Source organism: Elephantulus edwardii, unplaced genomic scaffold (assembly GCF_000299155.1).
Source record: "Elephantulus edwardii isolate Elephantulus edwardi_28Jun2011 unplaced genomic scaffold, EleEdw1.0 scaffold00267, whole genome shotgun sequence".
Lineage (NCBI taxonomy): Eukaryota > Metazoa > Chordata > Mammalia > Macroscelidea > Macroscelididae > Elephantulus > Elephantulus edwardii.
Genome location: NW_006400017.1, coordinates 600,100 through 616,332, shown reverse-complemented (window position 1 = coordinate 616,332; position 16,233 = coordinate 600,100). Strand labels below are relative to the sequence as shown.

Below are 16,233 nucleotides of genomic sequence, written 5' to 3'. Positions count from 1 at the left end.
TTAGTCACTTGAGTCGTTTTATTAGCCAGTAGTTGTTGGCTTTAGGAAACGCTGATGGTGCAGTGGTTAAAGTGTTCAGCTGCTAACCTATATGTTGGTAGTTTGAACTCACCAGCCCCTCCCCAGGGGAACGAGATGGCAGTCAGCTCCTGTAAAGAGTCACAGCTTTGGATGCCCTTTCAGGTAGTACTACACTGTCCTGTGGCGTTGCTGCAAATCAGTACCAACAACAGAAGGTTAAGTGGGGATATTGTCGTTACTTGTTTAATTGACTTTAAATAATAAGTAATTACTAGTTTAACTTACTAGAAAGTACACTTGTTTTTCGCTTAGGTATTCATCTGGTTCTCATTGCTAATCTTTATGGCTTTCAACTGATTCCAAAAAGGAAATTGTAAAGCCTGGCTTCATCTAGCCAACACTAAGTCATTTCTGTGCCAGGCCCTTTGCTTTTGGAGATGAAAAGAACATAGCTTTGGGTGCTTGTTGAAGACAAAGACACAAACGAGAGGGACTGGCATATGCCTGATGCACCCTTTGCTGTCTCAGCGTGCTGTTGAGTTGCCTCTTCTGCCTCTCTGTCACGTTCTAGGTCCTCTGTGTGGGAACCCCCTGTGTCTATATGGATAATGCCAATGAACCCCATAACGTGATCATCCTGAAACACTTCACGGAGAAGAACAGGGCTGTGATCGTCGATGTCAAAACTCGGAAAAGAAAAACAGGTCCCAAGCATGATTCTTTTTTTCCTAAGAATGAAAGAAAATGGTCTGATCCCTAGGTCCCCTAAAATTAATGTAGATACCTATTTCTTGCCCTTGCATGTGATTTATTTTTAGGTTGGCTTTTTGTTTTGTTTTGTTTTGTTTTTTTAAGAAAGTTATGCCCTGCTTTGCCCTTATTTCTGACATATGTGGTTGGATTGGATCACCCTGGAGGCTCCGATCCACGCTTCCTTTGTGTGTATAGTTCTGTGTTCTCAGTTAGCCTGACGTGACATTCCCAACAATTAGTTTCTCCAGTGAGTTGATTCTGACTGAGTGTCAGTGCAGAGCTGTGTTCCTTGAGCTCAGCAGGGGCTGGTGCTTGGATGTAGATGTCCAGGCCTTTCTGCTGCGGTGCCTCTGGGTGGCCTGAATCCCCAGCCTTTGCTTAGGCATTGAGTGTGTGAGCTGTTTGTACCACAAAGAGTAAATGCAGGTCTTCTGTTTCTTTCAACGTGCTAAGGTATCAGCTGCCTTCTTTCATGCCGACTTTGGTAATATGTGTCTTCTCTTTTATTTCCTAGACCATTAAATTGAGAGAGCTTTTTCACTTTTTTGGATCTGTTCACAGGGCTGGCTTATGGTTCATTGATGTTACTTTTTCTGTTTTGTTGTTGGGTTTATTTGGGTTTTGTTTTGATTTTTTAACTCTCTGCCTCTGTCATTATTCATTTCCTTCTTTGGGTGATTGCTCTTTTCCTCTGTAGTTTCTTAAGGTGAAAGTCTGGACCACTAAATGGAGATCTTTCTTCTTTGCCAGTATAAGCATTTCAGTGCTGCTTTGGATGCCTGGTCGTTTTTTTTTAATGCATACCAATCATGGATTTCACATTATTGATACCAGATTTTTTGGTATTACTTTAAATGGTGTTAGATTTTGTTTTGGTATGCTCTAAGTGGGAGTTGTGGTGGCCTAGTGGTAAGAAGCTGTGCTGCAGTCGCAAAAACATGTGATTTGAATCCACCAGCTGCCCATGGGAGAAGGATGGGTAATCTCCTCCCATGTGATTAATTGCTATTGAAGTTCTCTAGAGGGTCAGCTGTGGGTTAGTTCTGACTTGACAGCACAACAACAACAATATGCTAATAAGTTATCTGCAATTAGTCAGAACCTTGTTTTAAGCTTTGTTAGGAAGAATCTAAGCAGCCTTTGATGTTGTTAGGTGTCATTTAGTCAAGCATGACTCACAGCGACCCTACAACAGATCTGACCGCTTCTACCCTGTGCCATCCTCACACTTCCTGACACACTAGAGCCTACTGTGCAGTGACCCTATCAGTCTACCTGGTTGAGGGTCTTCTCCTTCACCTACTCTCCACCTTTCAAGGCATGATGTCCCTTTCCGTTGAATAGCCTCTCCTAGCAGCATGCCCAAAGTATGTGAGACAAAGCTTCATCATCTTTACCTCTAAGGAGCTCTCTGGCTGCACCTTCTCCAAGACATACCTGTTTGTTCTTTTGGCAGTCGTGGGATGGTCACTGCTCTTCTCCAATACCACACTTGTTACTAAAGCAGTATCCTTCCGAGGAGACTTCTTTGTGATCCTTGTACTACAAAGCTCTTTCCCTCTCCCTGGTGGGACACAGACTAATCCAAGTTCTATGTGAGTCCCAGGAATACTAATTTTTGGTGCTTCTATACCCTTTTCTAGTTAATACTTTGAGCTCTCTGGATCACCATTCTGTGTGTGTGCCTATGTGCACATGCATGCACTTGCGTTACTCCCTTCCCGGTGATATTCTGCCCCCCTAAATTTTAGTCATGTTGGCTTCCCTTGGATCTCTGTCCACTCAGTTCATTGAGACTACTTGACTCTAATTGGCTTCCCACTACCTTTGCAGCCTGGAATGTGCCCACACACAATTGGTGCTGTAAGAAGACTCGCCTACTTTGTGTCCTTGTCAGGAGTTGTAGTCCTGCACAGCCTGCTGGCCAGTGTCTTAGAACCCTTGTTTTATATATTTTGTCAATCTTCTGGAAGTCTCATGTGCACTATTTTAGAGAATTTTCTTTAACACTTTTGGAGATAATTTACTTGTAGGTTAGGCATGTGAATTGTCTCCCTCAATCTCTTGGTTAATAGGTTGGGCATGTTGCCAGGGACCAGTCCTTGGAGAAGGACATCATGCTTGAAAGGGTAGATGGACAGCACAAGAGAGGAAGACCTTGGATTAAATAGATTGAAACAGTGACTGTGGCACTGGGTCATTTGTTGGGTCAGTGAGTTGGCTCAGGACAGAGCCCTTGTTCAGAGGGTCACTGTGGGTCATCGTCATCTGAACAGCTCCTATAGCCAACAGCACCATTTCTGTGCTCACCTGCAAGCTGGCCTTCTACACTGGCTAAGATTGACATCAGGGAGGTTTGTGTCTTAGGATCTGCAGCGCTTGCTTTAGTGAGATGTGCACTGGGGGGAAAGCGCAGCTGCACGGAGCACTGGCCTTACGCTTTTTGCTTTCCCCTCCTGCCCTCAGTGAAGGACTATCAGCTGGTCCAGAAAGGAGGGGGACAGGAATGCAGGGATTCTCAGGCCCAGCTGAGCCAGTACTCCAGGCACTTCGCCTTAATCGCCAGTCACCTTCTGCAAACCAGCATGGACAGCCATTGTCCCGAGGCTGTGGAAGCCACTTGGGTCCTGTCCTTGGCCCTCAAAGGACTGTATAAAACACTAAAGGTAATGGTGAGGTTCTTCAGTTTGGTGATGACTCTGGTTGGGATTTGACAGCTGCCGGCATTTAACAAGGAGGAAATGCCATCTTATTTTCATGGATGGTTAGCCATTGGATCATGATTATTTTTAGGAAAGAAGGAGAATTCTCCCAAGAGTTTAGTTCCCTGGGTTTTTTCAGTGTTGCCTCATGTACTCAAACACTACCACTACCTAGTAGATGACTTTGACAGATCAGTAGAAATATAGACTGGAAAGTTTATCACTTCCTGTCTGACCGATAGTTCTGCTTCCATAGGCTTTAAACCAAGGGAAGAATAAAGAGTTCTAGGATCCAGTGGGCTCTAGGATTGCTTTGGCAGTTGGGGTAGGTGAGGGCAGGCGGGTTGGACCACTTGGTGGGGATGCCATGGAGAGACACAACTTCCTGGGGAGACTCGGCTCGGTCTTCTGCTTGGCTCAGCCCTGAGAGTTTGGTTCTAGGATGGAGTCTGTTTACAACTGCTCCTTGTCTATTTTATGGCATTTATCACAATCCACTACTGTGTTATTTGTTTACATTATAATTGTTGGTGGTGTATGCCATCAAGTTGGAACTGACTGATAGCTGACCCTCCCGTGGGTTTTCAGAGGCAGTAAGTCATACAGGAGGAGATTGCCCATCCCTACATTACAACAAGAGAGGCAAGAAAACTTTCTGGAACCATTTGTATCTTTGAATCCCCCATTCAGTCAATACTCTTTGAACCAAGTGATATACAGAACTGAGTGTGTAGTGGTGAACCAGAAAGAAGGTCTCTGTTTTCATGGAACTTACTGATATGAGGAAGACTCGCAGGAGGACCACCTTAAATCAGGAAAAGCCTTTCTGGGGCGGTGAGAGTTGAGATGATAGGTGAGGCCTTTGGGAACAAGGGCAAGCGTTCCAATGCTGAGAGGCCAGCAGGCTCCAGGCCTCGAGGCAGGAGCAAGAGCAAGCAGAGCTTCCAGGAAGCAGGAACACTACCAGGGAGGGCTATAGGATCTCTCAGAAGGGGTGGAGCTAGAGAATCAGGCAGGAAGCCAGGTGGGCCCTGGTCAGCCGTGTTAGGAGCTAGATTTCACTTAAGAGCCATGAGAAGCATGGGTGTTCCCACAAAGAACAAGATATGCATTAAAAAATATTTGCTGAGTGAATGAATTAAAGAATGCTTGACTCAACAGCAGGTTATTACGAAGCTTCAGAGTTTCATCCATCATAGAATTCTTTATTTATTCTTTAATTCTTGTTTGAAGGAATGTGGGAAATGGTGGAAGTGAAAACACCAGAGGTAAATGCAGGCCACCAGCTGAGTCTGGGTTCTGAGAAAGGCTTGTTTCTCTTCAAATGGTCATTCCTCTCTCACACCGAGGCAGATACAAGTCATACCTTTTCTGCTTGACAGGCTCACGGTTTTGAAGAGACCCAGGCTACTTTTCTTCAGACTGATCTGCTGAAGCTGCTGGTGAAAAAGTGCAGCAAAGGGACTGGCTTCAGTAAAACGTGGCTCCTTCGGGACCTGGAAGTAAGTGAGGGTGCCTCCTGCCTGAGCATTGGTCCACTGCTTCTGCCGTGGGCACTCTTCCTGGGCATTTAAAAAAACTGTACCTTACATCCGCTTTTCCATCTAGAAATAGAGATGATCAGTCTGGTCCTCCCCTGACGAGGGAAAGGGAATTTTATGTTTGTTCAGAGAATTTTTGGAAGAGAAGTGTTTTGTGAAAACACATGGTAATAAAGAATATCCTTGAAAATTATTTCCCTTCAAAGTTGTTTTGGACTAAAAATCCCATTTCTAAATTTGTCCTTGCTTCTGTTTATTTTACATGATATTTTAGTTGATAATTTTATGACTACTCTGTGCAGGCCTTAAATTTTTCATAACAGAATTGCTACGTTTCCCTGTGAACCTGCTGGGACAAGGGCAGCTTCAGCTTGAAGGATGGCTGCTGTGTGGGGCTGGACAATGACTGGTCTTAGTCACACAGAGGCCTGAACTCAAAGTAACACTAGTTCTCTAAAGGGATTTGATTAGGTTTAAGGGAAGATATGCCAGAACATTACCAATTAATAACCTGGAGAACAGTTGAACTCCTCTAAGTTTCTAGCCAGTTGTCCACAACCACTGTTTTTAATGGCCACATACGGTTGTTTTCCATTTTTCAGCATTGTTATTGCTTCTCTGATCTTATTGGAAATGTAGTGTTAACTGTATCTTACATTATTCCCAAAAGTTGAATTACAGAGTCAAAGGATATGAGCACTTTCACAGCTCTTTGTATTTCACTAAAACATGTTCTGAAAAGATAATATCAGTTTATACTCTCTGTAGAAAAGTTAATAAATGCAAAGTCCCTCATAGTTTTGTTTTATTTATTGCAAGATCAATGAACTTATTTTCATGTTTGTTTACTAAGCTTACATTCTTAGGCCTTTTAAGGTACTAGGCCAGAATTTTTTTATCCTTTGATGGTTAAAGAATTGTGTGATCTTTCCACCCACAAAATGCTCCAATTTCTGCCCTACCCAATTGTCTTTATGTGTAGATTCTATCCATCATGCTATACTCCTCAAAAAAGGAAATCAACACTTTGACAGACCATGGAGACCTGGAACTAGATGAGCGAGGAGACCAAGAGGATGAGGTGGAGCGGTCAGCCAGCAGCCCCAGTGAAATGGAGCAGAAGAAGCTGGACCCTCTAGAAAGCCTGGATGAACCCACCAGAATATGCTTCTTGGTATGTTTTGCAAACATCGTGTTGATTGAACAAAGGATCCTTGGGCTTGGATAATCCTAGGCCTGGACTGTGTTTCCACCTTCACATGCTTGGCTTTGATGTCCTGAGAATTCACTTCCTAAAGACTCAATATGTATTATGCAGAATTTACCCAGAACTGAAAAGCCTTTACAGAAGCAGGTTTTAATGTTTTTGCATCATGGACCCCAAGCATTTAGATGTTTTGCCTATAAAATACACATTCAAATGTATCTAAAACTTTACATGTAGGTTCTAGGGTTTACAGAAACCCATCCAAATACTAGTCCTCAAACTCATAGTTGGTCAGACACACTCTCTAGTTTATCTGAGTAGACCAGGCTCTTGTTGAATGATATAAAAATGGCTCAGGGCTTGAAGAGTGGCCAGAGAGTGCAAGGTGGATGTCAGACAGCAAGTATATACTTATTAGATTATGTGCCAGTTACCAAATTTAATTTAGTACGAGGTAGCTATGGAGAAGCTAATGGAGAATCTAGTGCGGTGGATATATATTGACTTATACTATAGATAGTATTTTGATAATACAATATTTCTCTTGATATTCCAGTGTTCTGGGTTTTTTTCCCTATGTTTGATAGCAGTGCTGATTTTATAATCCATGTTTTATTACTTAAAATTTTATATACTTTTTTGCTTTGTAACTTGAATTACCATTGTATCATTTCTGAGATCAGAGCATCTCAGAATAATGTGTGTGAAGCGTCTTTCACTCTCTCCCTTTTATTTCCTCATTGTGGTCTTCAGATGGCGCATGATGCCCTCAATGCTCCTCTGCACGTTCTCCGGGCCATATATGAGCTACAGATGAAAAGAACCGATTCTTTCTTCCTGGAAGTCCAGAAGAGGTGAGGCGCATCTGAGGAAGCAGAAATATGCTGAGGGAGAGAATTTGAAAGAGTTATTTCATTGTTTGGTGCTGTCGAGTCCAGTATGACTCATAGCGACCCTATTAACAACCAATCTGTGCCCCCTCTTGTCCTGTGCCGTCCTCACCATCTCTGACACCCGTGGCTGCAGTCACTGTGTCAGTCCATCTCATCGAGAGCAGAGAGCACTTATTTCCAGCGAGAGAGCTCTGAATAAAGAGCAGGTTTGGAACTGGTTTTCAGTTCTCAGAAGTGGCCATGCTACATCATATCTTGAAGTATGCTGTCTGTTCCTTTTGAGCAACTTTCCATTTACAGTTTACTTCTTAAGTAAGGATTTATTTTACAGATCCTGACACCAAGATTTCTTTTATGCAATCCTTGTAGGCAAGTGCCTTCACAGCTATAAATTATTTTTATGTTTCTTCCTCAAGAATTATAAAATTAATGGTACTCTCTTTCTCTTGGCAAGAGAGCTTGTTCTCAGCCTCGGTACTTAAATTTTTAAGAACTTTCTATGTCTGTGTTCCATCCCTCATATGCTCATTTTGATCTCTTAGTATAATTTCTATCCTACTTTTATTTTCTCCTACTTTTTATTTCATACTGCTATTTTACGATACGTAGTTCTTATACTTGGAAGGAGGAGTGGCATCCACTTGCATAAAATAGCTTGCCTCTGGAAACTCTATGAACCTAGAGAGAGAATGAAAGGCACCCAAGCGTTGAGGACTCTCTTTCATAGGGTCGCTATGAGTCGCCTCCGACTTGACAGCACTTAACAACAACAGTTCTTATACATTGCCGCGAGTCCTTTGTGAGATGAAGTGGGACGTCATTAGGGAGGAACAGTCTAACTACTCTTAACTAAGAAATCCAGGAAATCATGACTCAGGACAAGAGAAGTTTGTTTTCCTCTCACACCATAGTCCAGAGACAGGCGTGTGGTGCCTCTGATCCACACAGTGACCCAGCAGCCCCAAGGAGTTTCTCTCATCTTGTGGTCCAGGCAAGCTCCCCAACACCGCCTCTGTGTTCTGACCCCAAGTAGGGTGGTTGTCAAGGCATAGAAGACAAGTTCGTGAAGCTGACACACATCACCTCAGTATTGGCAGGATCCTAGCACAGAGCTCCGTCCAGCTGCAGGGGTGCTGGGGACTGTGCTCCCCGACTGGGTGACCATGTGTCCTCCTGAAACTTCAGGGGCACTTTGTTTCTGACAGTGTCCCATTGTTGCTGTGTGCTGTGGAGTCAGTTCCTTCTCACAATGACTCTCCAGGACAAAGGGCTGCCCCGTGGGGTTTCCTCAGCTGTCGACCCCACAGGAGCAGATCAGTTCTTTTCTACCATGGAGCAGCTGGGAGCTTCTGATGCACTCATAAAAAAATGAATGGTGTGCAGCCAGTTAGCACAATGTGAACAGTGATTGCACAGTAAGAGAAAAATAGTCGACCACCTTTTCTCACAAATTGAAGTGCAGGTTAGACTCCTGTCCCCACCTCTGTGCCCCTTCAGGTTTGATGGAGATGAGCTCACCACAGATGAGAGGATTCGGACCCTGGCTCAGAAGTGGCAGCCCAGTAAGAGTCTGAGACTGGACGAGCAGAGCGCGAAAGCTGTGGACACAGACATGATTATCTTGCCATGCTTGGTACGTAGCCCCCACTTTAATAAAAGCAGGTGCCCCCACCTCTCATTGTGAGCAGGCCAGTCCACGATAATGATGGTCCTTTGGGTTTGCAGTCTCGGCCCGCATGCTGTAAGCAGGCCACTGCCGAGTCCAATCCCGTGACCCAGAAGCTGATCTCCAGCACAGAGAGTGAACTGCAGCAGAGCTACGCCAAGCAGCGCCGGAGCAAGAGCGCCGCCCTCTTGCACAAAGAGTTGAACTGCAAGACTAAGAGAGCCGTTCGTGACTACCTCTTCCGAGTGAATGAGGCCACGGCTGTCCTGTACGCCCGCCATGTGCTTGCATCCCTGCTTGCTGAGTGGCCTGGGCACGTCCCAGTGAGTGAAGACATCCTGGAGCTAAGTGGCCCTGCCCACATGACCTACATTCTGGATATGTTCATGCAGCTGGAAGAAAAACAACAGTGGGAGAAGGTAGTTAATAAGCCAAGCACTGCACTCATCCACAGACCCCCTCCTCTGCCCACCCCTCCCCTGGTTCTGCTCTCCCACTGACTTTAAACAAACTCCTTGGAGAGGGGTTTCCCGCTTGGCTGAGCCCCATCCTCCAGACAGGTGTGGCTGTGGTAAAAGCAAGCTCACTGCTGCGCACTCTCCTATGACTGGCCTGCAGCCAAGTACAGGGCATGTTTGAAATAATGATCCCGTAAAATCTACCTCAACATACTTCCTACTTACTAAATAACTAAATGTCCTAGCTAGCCTGTCTTCTCACGTCCCTTGGGGTGCATAATGCTAAGCCCAAGGACAGACCTAATCACAGCCCTCCGTAAGCCTGTCTGGTAATACAGTGCCCCTTCAGTGAGGTTTCCGTCTTCTTTTTTAAGCTACCACTTCTGCACTGTCTGTGCCTGCGCACACCCACTGCCAGCACTCCACCCGTGTTGCATTGTCCTCTTCCACAACAGAGTGTTAGTAGGTGAGGAAGCAGCCCACGGAGGCTCATGCAGGGTCCCAGCCTCTCAGTGTTAGAACTGAGATCTCAGGAGGGTCTGCCGCAGACTTCTGATTTTAACTTTGATTTTAAATGTTAGAATCCCTTGTATAAAAATGATGTCTTCAGCTCATTCTTTGGTAAGGCTGCTGGGTCAACACACTTGCCTAGAGAGAAGCGCCTTTTCCATCTGCTGTATAGTATAGACGCACAGGACCCAATGTAGCAGGAAATATCCTGGTCTTGCATCCAGGACCCTGGGCCCTGTTTCTGGCTGAGCTAGAAAAATTGATCACCATCTTTCCAAGGATAGAAATTTTGAGTCACTTTTGGTATCTTCATCCTGTCCCCCCGACTTGTCACTCTCATTCTCTCTCTCTCTCACACACACACACATACACATATGCTTCATTTGGGATTTAGTAGGTTAATTCTTCACTAACTTGCCCATCTAAGATCAGAACCAGTTCTTGAGTTCTGTGAGTCCTCTTCTAGCCTTGCAGCCTCATCTGGAATTGGCAAACATGTCCTTCCCTCAGACATGCCTTTCCCCCATTGCTGCCCCATGAAAGCTGCTAATTTTGCCCTTCACTTTACATACCTGTCACATTGTGCTGTAATTATTAGTCTCTGTCTACACACCTGCTATGCTGAGAACCCCTCAGAGTTTTCTGATTCATTCTCTTAGTTCTTCCAAATCCCCCTGAAGCAGTGATTCTGACAGGATTTCAGTGTCTTGATTAATACTGAGGGCCCTTAGAATAAGAGATGGCTAGTGCAGGTGGGATTACAGAGGCTGGTGTGAGGGCCAGGAAGATGCCAGTCCCTTCAGATGGGCCTTGGGTTGAAGTAAACTTCTCTTTGTTTGATGGAGTAGCTCCAGCCCCTGGCTGACCCTGATGTTCTCTGCCTTTGTTCCACCAGATCCTGCAGAAAGTGCTCCGAGGCTGCCGAGAGAACATGCTGGGGACCATGGCCCTGGCTGCCTGCCAGTTCATGGAGGAGCCAGGAATGGAGATGCAAGTCAGAGAGTCGAAACACCCGTATAACAACAATACCAACTTCGAGGTATGACCCAAGTTGACCAGCCTCAGGGCTGCACTTGGTGCAGGAGACAATAAGAAGCAAGCTCATTGACTTGAACCCAGCTCTTTGCCCACTTAGAGCCCTGACCTCCTTAGACCCTCCTGCGGTCCACTGCACTGAAGCCAGGGTTTCTGTACTGCAAGTCTTCCCCATCCTGAGCTTTCCATATAGAAAATACGCACCTCCTGACTTTCTCCTGTTAGCAAATGCGCAACTCCAACTTTTCCCTACCACCCTGGAAAATGCACACCTCCTTACCTTCCTCAGTAGAAAATACACACCTCCTGACCTTCTCCCCTACCAGTAGGAAATTGGCACCTCACACCTCCTGCCCTTTCCCTACCACCTTAGAAAATGCTCACCTCCTGGCCTTAGAGGAGAGATGACTTTGTCTTCAACAACTCCTTCGCATGCTCTTGGCTTCTTCAGTCAGGAGGTCAGAGTGTGAGTCTAGCTAGATTCACCTCCTGCCTTTCAGCCTCCTGATGGCCAAACCATGCCCTGACCCCAGAACCCATATATATTTATGTACTAGAATCCAAAAGCTTCATCATTTCTAGCCTTAAGTTTATATCTGGGCTGAGGTGAGAATTTTTTGCATGTGGCAAAGTGGGGCAGCCTCACTTACCACCATCTGCTTTCTTTAGCCCTTTTAAAAATATCAGGCCTTACAGAACTTTGGTACCTTGTTATGCCTCTCAGTGGAGGTGCCCTGCAGGAGTAGGGTGATGACAGAAACACTTAGAACCGACTCTCAGGCAGCTGAAATTTTGTTTTAAATAAACTTAACCCACCTCCTCTCCTTTCCTTCCTTTTGTTTTTAGGTGCCAACCCTGCACACATCTGGCCAGTCACCAAGTTCTGTCAGGGGTCACTGTGGCTGACACTGCATGGCCTGCCCTGGCCCCACCCCAGCCCTGGCCTTCTTGACACTGGCTATCAGAGAGGGGCTTTCCAAAGCTCCCCTTGCTGCCCAGATAAAGTGTAACTGCCTCATTTAAGCTTCTGCTTGGCCTTCATTCTCAGGTCATGCCCTTCCTGCTGTCTCCCAAACACATGTACACACAAAGCACTCCCTGCATCAGACCTCTCCATGGCTCCGTTTGCCTGAAATGCATCCTCCTCTCCCGTGGCCTCCTGCCATCCTCTCTCCTACCCCCTCCTCCAACAGCCTCTTTCGTTCTACCCCCTGTGCCTTCACTGTGAGCCCTTTCCTGCCCTCCCTCCTTCTCTGGGTAGAGTCTGCCCTCCGCACCTGCCCTGCCCTCGATCACTTCTCATTGCATTCGCAGTCCACGTGTCACCTTCCCAGCTCGCTGAGGACTCCTGGAGGCAGGACAGTGCTTCCCCTTTGTACCTTCCCAGTTGCCATCACAGGCTGTAGGGCTGGAGACAAGCCCTTGGTAAATGCCAGCGATAACAGCCGAGACATTCTCGTCCCCTCCACAGGACAAAGTTAACATTCCTGGTGCAATCTACCTCTCAATCAAATTCGATTCTCGGTGCAATACTGAGGAGGGCTGTGACGAGTTGGCCATGTCTAGCAGCAGTGACTTCCAGCAGGATCGGCACAATTTCAGTGGGTCCCAACAGAAGTGGAAAGATTTTGAGCTTCCAGGTAGTAAACATTTGGTTATATAGACTAATAGCATTAAGTGTTGAAACTTAGTATCATTGGGGTTTTTCTTGTTGTTGTTGTTAAGTGCTGTAAAGTTGAGTACGATTCTTAGTGACCCTATCAACAATTGATCTGAACTCTGTTCTATCCTGAGCCATCCTACCATCCTCAACACATCTGAGTCCATTGTCACAGATACATCTCATCGAGGGTTGTCTTCTCCTTTACTGATCTTCCACCTTCCTAAGCAGGATACCTTTCACCAAGGAATACCCTCTCCTAGCAACATGTCTAAAATATGTGAGACAAAGCTTCCCGTCTTTACCTCCAAGGAACATCCTGGCTGCACTTTTCCAAGACATACATGCTTGCTTTTTGGGCAGTCCATGATGTATCGAGTACTCTCCTCCAACACCAACTCAAATACATCAATTCTTCTCTGCCATCCTTATTCATGGGCCACCTCTCAGATGCACCCTAGGTGACTGGAAAGACTATTCCCTGAGTCAGGTGCACCTTAAGTCTTTAAACTGACATTGTTGCTCTTCAGGGCTTTGGAAAGATCCCTGTCAGCAGACTCTCCCCGTGCTATACATCTCCCGATCTCCTGACTGCTTGTACCAAGGGTGTTGACTTTGGATCCAAGCAAAATGGAATTGTTAACAATTTCAAACTTTTCCCACCTATCACGATTTTGCCTATTAGCCCAGGCAGTATTGAAATTGGGAAGGGAAATTACTCAGAGAATTTAAAAATTAGTTTAATATGTGTTTTGTCAGAAATGACCTAAATTGTTGCCTTTTACTTCTGTTTCCTGATCTTGCTCTGATTCTTGTGTGACTAGGAGACACTCTGTATTACCGGTTCACCTCTGACATGAGCAACACCGAGTGGGGCTACAAGTTCACTGTGACAGCTGGACACCTGGGGCGTTTCCAGACAGGTGGGTGCCCTGTCTTCCTGTAGGATCTGTCTGCCTGCCAGACTCACTGTGAGGGGCAGGCGCCATGACTGCCCCGGGCTTGACTGAAGTCAAAACGGAAGCTTTAAGATTTCCGCAGCCTTGTGCTCGTTGGAACGATACAGAGAAGATTAGCATGGCTCCTGCGCAAGGATGATGCGCAAATTCGTGAAGCGTTCCATATTTTTTGAAATTAATAAGAATAATAATAATTTTTTAAAAAGGAAACATTTAAACAAGAAAAAAAAATATTTCCGCAGCCTCCCTGATCAAACCCACACTTGGCCACTTCTGAACCTGACATGGTTAGTTGTAAACTTGAACAGCAGCTAACAGTCATTCTGGTTTTGTCCCAACAACAAAAACACTTGTTTTCTCTGATTTACTATGGCCTTTTGTGTGGAGGAGGTTCTTAAAGTGTTGTTCCTGTATTGCCTTTACAAAAGGCTGAATTTCTGAAAAAAATATAAATGAGCATAATAGTTTCATCCTATTTATTAAAGACAGGGCATATGTCTTTATTATTACATTAATTAAAACCTAAGCAGTTTGTAAAATTTAGAAATCTTACTGTACCCAGTTTTTAGACTTTATCATGAAAATATCTCTGTTTTCATTGGTTGGCCAGGATTCGAGATTTTGAAGCAGATGTTGTCAGAAGAAAGAGTTATACCACACCTCCCATTGGCCAAAATCTGGGAGTGGCTGGTGGGCGTGGCCTGCCGCCAGACTGGTCATCAGAGGTTAAAAGCCATCCACTTACTCTTAAAGATTGTGCGATGCTGTTCCCACAGGTAAGCTGGAAGCCCTTTGCTGCTTATGTATTTGACTGACTTATAAGAGCCTTTTCTTTCAGTGGGCTCCTACTGGAAATGGGACAGATGGCCGTGGAAGTGGTCATCGTGATGAGGAGATAGGGAAGTAGTGCTGTGATGGCGGGGTGCGGCCCAGAGAGCCTGGGGAGGCCACGTAGATAGATGGTCAGGTTTACTGGTGTTGAAGGATGTGTGTAAAGGATCAGAATGAGAGGGTGAGTAGTCTTGACAGATTCTGCTACTTTAAAGATGATTGCATTGGTTAAGCTTGGTGAATGATCATCAAATCAGTATGTCCATGAAGTACACTCAGATGAAAATATTTCTAATTCTAAGCATCCCCAGCACCCCACCCCCCTTCACATCCCACCCTCCCCAACTGCAACTTCCATTTTGAATCTTGGCTGGTTTTGTTCTTGACATAAAAATAGGCATTATTTTTATGATTATCACATAATTTCATCCATGTGTTGTATGAAACATTACTACTTCTTATTGTTTGAGTGGGTTTTTTTACATCAGACGGGTATTGTGCCAACATCATAACAAGATTTAAGGGAGACACATGCCGTACAAAAGCCTGAGCACCTGGTCATCACGCTCATGAGCCAGAAAAGGATCCTTCTTGTTATTGTTGTTAGATGCCAGCGAGTCCACTATGGCTCGTGACGCTCTGCCCTCTCCTGACTGATGACACTTCACATTGGTGTATAAAATTTCATTACAGGAATATATCACAATTTGCTCCTCCAACCTGTTCTGCTATTTTCTTGGCCGTTTTAGAGTGCTTCTCATTTTTTTCTAGTGTAAATATGATGTTGCACACCTTCTGAGAAGTGTTTTTGATGCACATATATATGCCTTTGATTGGAGTGGCATTGCTAGGTCTTAGGGCTTTTCACATACCAGTTTACATTTGTTGTTGTTGCTGTGTGGCATCAAGTCAGAACTGACCCATAACTGATCCTCCAGAGAGTTTTCAGTTTCTCCACATTCTTACTATCACTTAGTATTGCCAGCCTTTCTCATTATTGTCATTTTGGGTGGTGTGTTATGATTTTATAACGGGATTTATTGTTTTCATTTATTTCTTCCTATTTTTGATCCCTGTAACCTATGTTGCTGTCTTTTGGGAGTAACCAGTGGCAATGAGAGGCATAATTTTTCATCACGGGGAAAGTATTGGTAGTTATTTTAATTTGCAGGGCGCCTATGTTATACGCATCATCTGCACACGCAGTCCACTCTGCACCCTAGTGAATACGTCTCTGTCCTTGCTTCCTGACATTCAGAGTGTGCTGACAGTATCCAAAGTAACAGACATGTGATAGGGAGCTGTTACTGTAAAAATAAAAGTCTGTACAAGTCAGGGAGGAGAAAGTAAAGTCCTGTCGATTGGTGAGGTGGCAGACGAGAGAGGAAAAGCCGAGTGGAATCACTGTTACCACCATTTCTTCACACAAACACCAGGGGTCACTAGGTTGCTGTGCTGAACTCTTCACTAGTGCACGGCTTCCAGTCAGAAGTGTGGAGGGGAGTGAAGCTGTGGAACAAGCCGCATCTACACGACCAGGCGAATGGTCCTTTCCAGCTACGTTGAGCATACGCCCAGCACAGATCACCGGCCACCACCGGCCTTCCCTCCATGCACTTAGCCCTGCACCCCTCATTCTTGAGCCCAGAGAAGGTGCCTGAAATGCAGCTACCCTTGAGATTTCACACTCCCTCACTTTGGAGATTCTGAGAAGTACTGGCTTTGTGGCCTTCACCCAGAGGCCACAATAGAGGGTAGGGGGACAGTCCCAAGGGAAAGATGGCAAGCAGGCTGTTCTCAGCCACACAGTATGGGCGCATCTTACTTACACAGTATGACCATTGTTCTGAGAAACCAGCTGTCAAGTTGTTCCTAAAGCAGCCCAGAATTTCCCGTCCTGCTTCTTTTTTTTTTTAAATTTAGGTTGTTTATTTTTCATTTCAGTGAACATCTACAGAGATTTTGGAATTCCATTCATTCATTGTTGCACCCTTCTC

General features: G+C 45.2%; 1 protein-coding gene across 1 annotated transcript in view; it reads left to right on the top strand.

Moving 5' to 3' along the window:
- ZZEF1 (zinc finger, ZZ-type with EF-hand domain 1) overlaps positions 1-16,233 on the top strand; it is a 135,385-nt gene that overhangs the window by 114,593 nt on the left and 4,559 nt on the right. The window contains exons 42-52 of the mRNA XM_006899757.1: positions 593-725; positions 3,241-3,440; positions 4,859-4,978; positions 6,000-6,191; positions 6,978-7,078; positions 8,615-8,750; positions 8,843-9,202; positions 10,647-10,790; positions 12,258-12,426; positions 13,271-13,369; positions 14,016-14,181. Coding sequence (XP_006899819.1) covers positions 593-725; positions 3,241-3,440; positions 4,859-4,978; positions 6,000-6,191; positions 6,978-7,078; positions 8,615-8,750; positions 8,843-9,202; positions 10,647-10,790; positions 12,258-12,426; positions 13,271-13,369; positions 14,016-14,181 — 1,820 coding nt within the window. The remainder of the gene's footprint in view (positions 1-592; positions 726-3,240; positions 3,441-4,858; positions 4,979-5,999; positions 6,192-6,977; positions 7,079-8,614; positions 8,751-8,842; positions 9,203-10,646; positions 10,791-12,257; positions 12,427-13,270; positions 13,370-14,015; positions 14,182-16,233) is intronic.